Genomic DNA, 11,205 nt, shown 5'->3' on the forward strand with positions numbered 1-11,205 from the left:
CATCACTTCTACGAATGACCCGTGAACTAGTTAGTTTAAAAACATTTATATATTCCTCCCAATATATTGCTCAATATTTTTTTTTTGTACATTTTTATTTTCAGCTTTATATACAATATTAAAATAATAGTGCATACTCGTAATACAGAGATTCCCAAACGATCTCGTCAAGGTTCCCTGACTGTTCAGGTTTAGAGCTATCCATGGTTGAGCACAGGTGGTTAAATCAATTTGACTGAGGTACCAGTTAATTCATCTGTGGTCTAGCATGGATATCCTTAAAACCTGGACTGTTAGGGTGCCTTGAGGACAGAGCTTGGGAACCTCTGTGGTAGTTTATTCCGCAAGTTGCTTTTTTTAAAAAACACAATAAAAACTCAAACTGAATAAGAGCACTCTCGCCAGACCCCCTGCATGGAGTACAACTTGTGCCAAGCCCAGACCCGACGCGTTTCTTTACACCCAGACTGCTTCATAGATACAATCATTTTTAGAAAATCAGTGAAAGTGCTTCTGGGCATGTTATGTGATCTGTTGCATCGGATTGGAGTAGCCTAGGTCAGTGGCGTATCTCTAATGAGTGCCGGGTGTACGGACGGACTAGAGCGCCATCTTCCCTCACCTAATCACCTTCTCTGTGTCCAGGCCTGGCAACAGGAAGGAGGGGGGCACTTGTACCGGAATCTTGGGGGTCCAGTTCACGTGTCACCAGACCAGACAGGTTGCTGGCAGCCCACTGGCTGGCCCAATTCATTTTCCCTTTTTTCCTGGCACAGCACTGGATGGCAGAGGAGCCGCAAAAAGGAGGAGGCAGCGGAAGGTGGCCGCAGATAGCGTAGTAACATGGGCGTAATTTCTGCGTGTACGACAGCTTTAAGATTCGCTACGCAAACTATATGAATGGATTGCGGATGAATCCAGCATACAGAGCAAGGGCAGTGATACTACATATAAGGATTGCTGTTGCTGTATATAAGACTCGGCTCAATAGTTACGTGCTCCAGCAATAGGCTGTAAGTACTATGTGGGCTGTGTTTTGTCAGCTGGCAGTGGATGTAAGTGACACATGATACATAGGAAATTCCCAGCAGACATATATCACTGAGATGATTCTCTGCTCAGCGGAGGTGGAATTTAACATCTTTATTGCTGGAGCGTTAGGTCCCCTATGGAAGGTGGAATCTGTCAGTGAGAGACTAGGAACGGAATGGTTAAGAGACACAGCCGGCAGATCTGGGAAGCAATCAGTGTCTTTCATGTTGTTTCTGCTTTGAAGGTGTAACTGGGAGTATTGTGGCTGAGTTAGGAGACTCTGAATCATCCTGTAATGGGAACTGTCATATGTTTTGTCACTGACAGCAAAACATGGAAAGAAGCGCTGAGTAACTGGTTCCCTGGTGCCAGAAGTTCTGGAGATGCGTAAATATATTATTCATTATTATTAGTATCTAACACAGAATTATATAGTGGAAGGAGCAGGGCTCGCTAGCAGCACAGAGTATATCAGGAGATGAGTGATGTGTTAGTGAGGACAGGGCTCCATGTGACAGGGGCAGTGACATGATGTGAGGAGGGGAATGGAGGCAGCAGGAAGCCACATACTGAGAGTTATATAGTGCAAGGAGCAGGGTCCCCAGCAGCACAGAGTACATCAGGAGATGAGTGATGTGTCAGTGAGGACAGGGCTGCATGTGACAGGGGCAGTGACATGATGTGAGGAGGGGAATGGAGGCAGCAGGATGTCACATACTGCGAGTTATATAGTGGGAGGAGCAGGGTCCCCCAGTAGCACAGAGTATATCAGGAGATGAGTGATGTGTCAGTGAGGACAGGGCTGCATGTGACAGGGGCAGTGACATGATGTGAGGAGGGGAATGGATATAGCAGGAAGCCACATACTGAGAGTTATATAGTGGAAGGAGCAGGGTCCCCAGCAGCACAGAGTATATCAGGAGATGAGTGATGTGTTAGTGAGGAGAGGGCTGCATATGACAGGGGCAGTGACATGATGTGAGGAGGGGAATGGAGGCAGCAGGAAGCCACATACTGAGAGTTATATAGTGGGAGGAGCAGGGTCCCCAGTAGCACAGAGTATATCAGGAGATGAGTGATGTCAGTGAGGACAGGGCTGCATGTGACAGGGACAGGGGCATGATGTGAGGAGGGGAATGGAGGCAGCAGGATGCCACAGACTGAGAGTTATATAGTGGAAGGAGCAGGATCTCCCAGCAGCACAGAGTGTATCAGGAGATTAATGATGTGTTAATGACGGGCGCATTAAGGGAGGAGTGCAGTCTCCATTCGGGGCCCCCTCCTCTCTCTCCGTCAGCCGGCAGCGCACTGTGTGTAGCACTGCAGCAGTAGACTAGTCTGTGCCCAGAGTCTACTGCGCATGCTGGAAAATATCTTGGCAGCCATTTTACCTGTGATTTCCCTACTACACATGCACAAAGCGCCGTGAAAATGGCCCCAGTGATATCGCCGACGTAGGATTCCAGATAGGTGTTCAAAATTTTGGTGCAAGGAGTGCGGTGTGGGCCCCCCTGAACCCAGGGGCCCGTGTGTCTCGCACACACCCTACACCCATTATAGATACACCCCTAGTTAGTGAAGGCAGGGCTGGATGTGAAGGGCAGTGACATGATGTGAGGAGGAGAATGTTCACCTATGAATACCCGGCGGGAAAAAGTGCAGAAATTAGGTTTTGGGGTGCAATGTTGAGGGAACCATGCTGAACCCCTTGGACACCCCCCCTGACGCTAACTGCATCAAAAAAAAGCAAAAATATACACAAAGGACACCAAAAAAAGCACTTTGAAAAAAATGGGCGGTAAAATTCAAAGTGGGGGTACAACTTCAAAAACTAGCGAAATAGCCTTTGGGGGGGGTCTGGAAGTATGGGAGAGGTTTTTTTTTTGTATTGCAGATGGTTGCTGAAGGTACGTTTTTTTGGTGCAATTTCAAGATTTTTTTTATTGATTTAGAACTATGTTTGCACCCATTTTCATGTACCCCAAATTTGATGGGACTACTTAATTTCCCCCCCAAAAAAGTTGCAAAATGCTCTTCTTCACTACTTGCTCAATGACGCTAAATAGCGCCTATTGAGACCATTTAAAAAGCCCAAATACCTTTAGCAGGGCTATTCGGGGTACCCATAGTGAACCCCCATGTCAGAGCATCTTTAGGGGGTGTCAGGCTGATTTCCCCAAAACTGTCAGAACTTTTCGCCGATTTCCAATTCGCCGGGTCTCGTTTTCGCACATTTGCAAAGGAATTCGAGGATACGCGGGGACGCGGGGACGCGTGCACTAATTTTTTGCCGACAAAACCAGCGATGATGGCGAAAGGTCCGGCAACGGATTTTTCGCTCCAAATTGAATATGGGCCTGAGGGTTATATAGTGGAAGGATCAGGGTTCCTTAGCAGCACAGAGTATATCAGGAGATGAGTGATGTGATAGTGAGGGCAGGGCTGTATGTGACAGGGGCAGTGACATGGTGTGAGGAGAGGAATGGAGGCAGCAGGAAGCCACAGACAGAGTTATATAGAGGAAGAAGCAGGGTCCCCAGGCCTTGAACTAAAGTTTCAGTAATACCCCTTTCACACCAGCTAGGACAACCCGGGTCCTGGCTTGGTGTGAAAGGGTCAACCTGGGTTGTGTGTCCCGGGACTTCAACCCTGGTTGTGACCAGGGTCAAAATGGGGACCGGACCAGATACAATGCAGCCTAAAATGAGGGACCCGGGTTATTCGACCTGGATTAAGTTTAAAAGCTGCTGATTTGCTGTGGTTCACCACTTGCTCAATGACGCTAAATAGCGCCTATTGAGACCATTTAAAAAGCCCAAATACCTTTAGCAGGGCTATTCGGGGTACCCATAGTGAACCCCCATGTCAGAGCATCTTTAGGGGGTATCAGGCTGATTTCCCCAAAACTGTCAGAACTTTTCGCCGAAGGATCAGGGTTCCTTAGCAGCACAGAGTATATCAGGAGATGAGTGATGTGATAGTGAGGGCAGGGCTGTATGTGACAGGGGCAGTGACATGGTGTGAGGAGAGGAATGGAGGCAGCAGGAAGCCACAAACAGAGTTATATAGAGGAAGGAGCAGGGTCCCCAGGCCTTGAACTAAAGTTTCAGTAATACCCCTTTCACACCAGCTAGGACAACCCGGGTCCTGGCTTGGTGTGAAAGGGTCAACCTGGGTTGTGTGTCCCGGGACTTCAACCCTGGTTGTGACCAGGGTCAAAATGGGGACCGGACCAGATACAATGCAGCCTAAAATGAGGGACCCGGGTTATTCGACCTGGATTAAGTTTAAAAGCTGCTGATTTGTTGTGGTGCAGAGGCCCGCCTCAAGGGAATTGTGACCTGGGTATAACCAGAGCCCAAGCTCCTGCCCTGTGTACCGGTGAGATGGTGGCTTCCTGCAGATGTGTGTGATGTCATGATGTGAGAAACTCATGTGAAATCGTGGCTATAAAGAATAGACAATCTGATAGGCTCTCACATCTCTGAGTGGTATAGGAGACCGCAGCTCATTGGCTGTTAGCTCACTGGAGTAACAGGGTTTTTGTTTCTATGGGATTTTTGTATACTCTGGGATTTCAAAATTCCAAATGGGTAGGGCAGAAGAAAAAGCTAGAAATAAGATTCTAAGTAATTTATGATGATAGAGCCACTTTATTTTCTTACTAATTGGGTAAATATCATATTTAAACAAGAGGCACAAGATTTATTTTATTACAAAGTTAACTGGGGCATGGTTAGTTCATTTCCCTAGTACCCACTGCAATGGGTGCCAGGATGTACCCTAGCACTACACATCCAGGCCTCTCTAGGGGGTATATTTACTAAAGTGCGGGTTTACAAACGTGGAGGTGTTGCCCATAGCAACCAATCAGATTCCACTTATCATTCATCTAGTGCCTTCTAGAAGGTAATAGCTAGAATCTGATTTACTAAACTTTCTAAATCAGACAATTAGTGGTGTTGCCCATAGCAACCAGATTCTGCCTATCATTTTCTAGAATGCAATAGAAAAATGTTAGCTAGAATCTAATTGGTCGATTTGGGCAACATCACCACTTTTCTGTTTTAGAAGCTTTAGTAAATCTACCCCTAAGTGAATGTTTGCGCCCAAAGGCAGATTACTTGTTATCAGCGAGTAAGTAACCTTTTTTGCTTCCATGTTGAGGGGACACAGTATTCAGGTGCTCGATCACCTCTCCGGCAAGGCAGAATGCTTGGTGACGTTGAAGTCAGTGTACGATAATCAATATTTTAGAATTAGGCCCTTTATCCCGTTTATATAGATTGCTGACCTGGACCCGTCTCTGCTGGAGGAAAACTCTCACATGCCGATAAGATTTCATCATTCACATCCTCAATTAATATGTCCAAGACGGGCAGAATCACGTATACCAGTCTTCTGGCACTGGGCATTGTACCGATAAATTATTCAAAATAACATGGAATATATTCCTAAAAATGTTGCTTAAAAAAAAAAATAATATATTGATCTAGAATTCTATGGTACATATATATTTTATAAAATTATATTTGCTGGATCAAGTAAACCGTGTTTCGGATTAAAATAGGGTCTGTTTGCATTCTCCCCTGAAAGCAGATGAATCATTCAGTGTAGGGACCCCTGCTCACTAAAGGGCCCGAACGTCTCTGCTGCACTACACCACATGAGAGCACGTCCTGTACAATATACAATGTGCTTGCGTCTATATAGAACAATATATATTATATATAGTTACTATAGTAACAAACTGAAACACTCAGTTGCAAGTGACAAGCGACACACAGCACAGGTAACCAATCAGCAAGCAGAGCTTGGGGGCTCAGGGGGTGTCTCCCAGATGAGCACTAGGAGGAGTTACCAACAATAAAACAAAAAGGATGGCTGACAAGATGGCCGACATAGAGAGAGCTGTGTGATGATTGGGTGTAGGGACTCATAATGGGATTATCACTGTCTGTGACTGTTACTGCTGTAACCAAAGTCTGTGTATAACCCAAAGGCAGCTGTCATGGTCACCGTTAATGGGACCGTATGGAACAGTAAGCTTGTACCTATGAGCTGCCATGTATGACCCACTGCATGGAGAACGGTAGACAGAAGGTGTATGGCGCTTAGCATGAGGTATTTTTTTACAGTAGTATTGGGTGGAGGCTCATGGGATATATATAATCCAGGGCCCCAGTCCATGATTGCCCCTCTCTTAGGGGTCTATTTACTAAGCAGTGTTAGGAGAAGTGAAAAGTGATAAGGTGCCAGCCAATCAGCTCCCAACTGTCATCTCACAGGCTGTGTTTGAAAAATGACAGTTGGGAGCTGATTGGCTGGCACCTTATCACTTTTCACTTCTCCTAACACTGCTTAGTAAATAGACCCCTTAATGAATACAGGGTCCCATCGTTTGAAGGATGGTGTCCTTGGCTTCACAAATATAAAGAGACCTCTGCTATAATGTCACTTCAATTATATAATCACGTTTTTATACCTCATCTACCCCCAACGTCGGTATACCGGGAAGGACACCGGTGACACCACAGTCCCCGGCAGGGACAGGAATAAGACGTTTTTGTCATTCACCAGCTGGGAAATGATTCCGCACAGCGGGGGGTGTTGATTTTCCTTGCCTGGTTGGCAGTGGATGGCAGAGTGAAATCCCGATAGCCTGCCACTGCTGACAATGGTCAGAGCATAGGGCAGAGTCTGCAGGTGCATTAGACTCCTGTGCACACTGAATTCTCACAGATGTTATTTATACAGTATTCCAACCACTGTAATCCACTTATGTACCTGACATCATCCTGGACTTGTGCATCACTGCATGACTGAATGTATAAGAATTATAATAAAATCCAGGTTTTATATTTTCAAAATTACTAACTGCCCACTATGTATAGACAATCGTCTTCAGGTTATGTCCATGTATGATCAACTTATTATCTGACTCTCAGTCCAGAGCATTTTACCAATGTCTTCACCTGGGCAGGTTCTTTTCCCCCCTTTGGGTTTAGGTACAGAAATAATGTTTGTCTCCCAGGATCCATATTAGGGCGATTTGTCAGTACTATGACCCATTGTCTGTATTCAATTATGTACAAGATATATTCAGAATGATATATATATATACACACACACACACGTACGTACGTACGTACATATATATATATATATATATATATATATATATATAAATATATATATATTTGTTTATTTTTTATTTTTTTTTGGGGGGGGTGGGGGGAGACTGATCTCAAATCGGCACAACATAACAGAACATTTGTTGGGTGAAAACACCCCCAAAGTTAAGATTTGTGTAGGTTCTGGTCAGCACAGTGAAACATCACACACCCCTCTACCAATACCAACAGCCGTGAATTTGTCTTACTGTGTCCTTGGACGTTCCCAGCTTCTTCAGCCCATCCAGGGGCAAAAGATCCGCCGAATCCTTATGGATGAACTGGACCGATTGCTTCATCCTCCTCTGTTGCCGTAGGGACGCAGCCTCCCTGAGATCAGCATCCTTCCTGCTACCCTCCGTGAGGATCCCAGAATAAAACATCTGGCAGTGCGTTGTTCCCAGCTCCGCCGGGGGGGGATGAAATGAGCAGGAATCAGGCTCTTGTCTGATGCTTTACAGAGAATGCAATGATCTGACGTGCAGACGGGAGCGGTTATACTGTACTGAGCTGGGAGGAGGCTGCTGTGCGTCTTCCTGAGGATTCTGGTGCCACCTGTGGGAAAATGCATATTAATCTCCCTTTAATCAGGCATTCGGAAAGTGCACACGGTCAGATGTGTCAGATGAACGATTGAACGATCTGAACGATTTGATCAACGATTTGAACTATGAACGATTTTTGACTGCATTAAAATGAATGGAATCGTCCAAATCTGACTGCAAACACATCAGATGTCTGATATCGTTATCTGACCATCGGGAACGCGCATCGTTCAGACATGTCAGATATGTCAGATTTTCCTTCAGATATGAACGATTGAACGATTTTTTAAATCGTTATCGTTCAGATCTGAAGAAAAATCTGACCATGCTGTCGTTTTTCTGTTCTTTCATTTTGACAGAAATAAAAGTGTCAATATTGATAGACGAAGGAAAAATAAAATATCTTGGATTCTTTTTTAATGTCATTTACACAGAAAATCATACAAAATACTTGCTGCACATTGCCATATATCTGCAAAAGTTTCTTTCACAATATGTTATCTATAATATGTTTTGATATTCAATTAATGTGCATGCAATGTATGCAAAGCCAGTGTGAGTGTGTAGGTGATGATCATATATGATGTATGTGCTGGCTATAATTGGGGATCAATAACCTAGACTGACAGGATATTGACTATTTGTACACAGTTACCCCCAATGGTAAAAATAGGGACAATATTTTTCTTTCATTTAATTAAATTATATTGTATTGATCAGAAGTTTTTCCTCTAACATCAACGTCTATATAATTGCAATTAAATATATATAGTATGACATCTGTAGAACTATAAGTTCCAGGATTCTCTACCCAGACACGGCTGAAGCAAAGCAATGTCCTGACATCTGTGCTGGCATTACCTCCCCCCCATTTTCCGTCTTACGGGGGATTTTCATCTCACTGCCTATGAAACGTACTATTAAAGCACAAAAACAACGTATTATTAATCTCTGTGCTCATTCCACGGAGCTGACTCACAGCTGCACAGGGAAAGCTGATTCCATCCTGAGATGTGGAAGGACTATTACACCAGTACTAGGGAAGCCAGCCATTGTGGGTCTGATTCAGAGAAGGACGCACGCAAGCGGCCGATGTTTTCACTCTGCGTCATGCGTCCGATCCGCACTGCGCATGCGTAGGTGATGGTTACCGCCGGAAGCCGCAAAACAAATTTGGACACAGAGAGAGGCGATTTCAGTGGCCATTCCTGATTGGTAAGAGGGGGGTGACTGGCCAGACATGAGCGTGTTGCGGTCAGCTGCTGCGTCTATTGCTATAGTTGAACTGATCCCGGTGTCCATATTCAGACGCGTCTGAACTCGCACATTTACCTGGATATCGGCACTTTTTTTTTTTTCATAAAAAAAGAGCATTTTTTTAAAAATATATACATAAATGAATAAAGTAATATGAGTAATATAGTCAGATGAGGGCATCCATTTCCACTACCTGGCTGGGGTCCGAGAGAGCAAGATGGCTGCTAGGTTCTTCCATTTGTGTTCCTCTGGGGGACTGCGCTGCTTGTCGGAAGATGGGGTTCTGGACTATAGACAGTAGAAAGGTCAACAACGTCTAGATAGACACCTGATGTTAGACAGTCAGTAGGTCCCCTGGGACAAAAGTTCGACACATTAGAAGGTCGACAGGTACAAATTGTCGATATGGTCAAAAGGTCGACAAAAAATGGTTGACATGTTTTTCTTTTAAATAAAAGTATTTTTAGTGTTCGGCACTTACCCCGACGGGTATGGTTAGGCACCAGGAGGGAGGGATTAAGCACTTACCAGAGGGTTAGGGTCAGGCACCTACCCCAACGGTTAAGGTTATGCACCAGGAGAGAGGGTTAGGTTGAAGATTAGGGCTTAAAAAATAAATAAATAAATAAATCATGTGTCCACCTATTGTACCTGTCAACCTGTAATGTGTCGACCTTTTGTCCCAGTCAACCTATTGACTGTCTAACATCTGGTGTCTATCTACAGTAGACACTGTCGACCTTTTTACTGTCTATTTGTTAATCCACATCCCGGAAGATGATAGAAACGGTTGTTCCTATTATGAGACCATCTAACACAAGCTGTGCTGTGTAATCTAACATAAACTGTGCTGTGTAATCTAACACAAACTGTGCTGTGTAATCTAACATAAACTGTGCTGTGTAATCTAACACAAGGTGTGCTGTGTAATCTAACACAAACTGTGCTGTGTAATCTAACACAAACTGTGCTGTGTAATCTAACATAAACTGTGCTGTGTAATCTAACACAAGGTGTGCTGTGTAATCTAACACAAACTGTGCTGTGTAATCTAACATAAACTGTGATGTGTAATCTAACACAAACTGTGCTGTGTAATCTAACACAAGGTGTGCTGTGTAATCTAACATAAATTGTGCTGTGTAATGTAACACAAGATGTACTGTGTAATCTAACATAAACTGTGCTGTGTAATGTAACACAAGCTGTGATGTGTAATCTAACATAAACTGTGCTGTGTAATCTAACACAAGATGTACTGTGTAATCTAACATAAACTGTGCTGTGTAATGTAACATAAACTGTGATGTGTAATCTAACATAAACTGTGCTGTGTAATGTAACACAAACTGTGCTGTGTAATCTAACATAAACTGTGCTGTGTAATGTAACACAAACTGTGCTGTGTAATCTAACACAAACTGTGCTGTGTAATCTAACATAAACTGTGCTGTGTAATCTAACACAAACTGTGCTGTGTAATCTAACATAAACTGTGCTGTGTAATGTAACACAAGCTGTGCTGTGTAATCTAACACAAGATGTACTGTGTAATCTAACACAAGATGTACTGTGTAATCTAACATAAACTGTGCTGTGTAATCTAACACAAACTGTGCTGTGTAATCTAACACAAACTGTGCTGTGTAATCTAACATAAACTGTGCTGTGTAATGTAACACAAACTGTGCTGTGTAATCTAACATAAACTGTGCTGTGTAATGTAACACAAACTGTGCTGTGTAATCTAACACAAACTGTGCTGTGTAATCTAACATAAACTGTGCTGTGTAATGTAACACAAACTGTGATGTGTAATCTAACATAAACTGTGCTGTGTAATCTAACACAAACTGTGCTATGTAATCTAACACAAGATGTGCTGTGTAATCTAACACAAGATGTGCTGTGTAATCTAACATAAACTGTGCTGTGTAATGTAACACAAGATGTGCTGTGTAATGTAACACAAGATGTGCTGTGTAATCTAACATAAATTGTGCTGTGTAATCTAACATAAACTGTGCTGTGTAATCTAACACAAACTGTGCTGTGTAATCTAACACAAGATGTGCTGTGTAATCTAACACAATCTGTGCTGTGTAATGTAACACAAGATGTACTGTGTAATCTAACAGAATCTGTGCTGTGTAATCTAACACAAACTGTGCTGTGTAATGTAACACAAGATGTGCTGT

General features: G+C 43.6%; 1 protein-coding gene across 1 annotated transcript in view; it reads right to left on the reverse strand.

Moving 5' to 3' along the window:
* NRIP3 (nuclear receptor interacting protein 3) overlaps positions 1-7,703 on the reverse strand; it is a 32,804-nt gene extending 25,101 nt beyond the window's left edge. Inside the window, exon 1 of the mRNA XM_088447088.1 lies at positions 7,415-7,703. Coding sequence (XP_088303214.1) covers positions 7,415-7,588 — 174 coding nt within the window. The 5' untranslated portion in view covers positions 7,589-7,703. The remainder of the gene's footprint in view (positions 1-7,414) is intronic.
* Positions 7,704-11,205: the final 3,502 nt, after the last annotated feature.

The sequence above is a fragment of the Taudactylus pleione genome, unplaced genomic scaffold (genome assembly GCF_031769625.1).
Source record: "Taudactylus pleione unplaced genomic scaffold, aTauple2 ptg000418l, whole genome shotgun sequence".
NCBI classification, from domain to species: domain Eukaryota; kingdom Metazoa; phylum Chordata; class Amphibia; order Anura; family Myobatrachidae; genus Taudactylus; species Taudactylus pleione.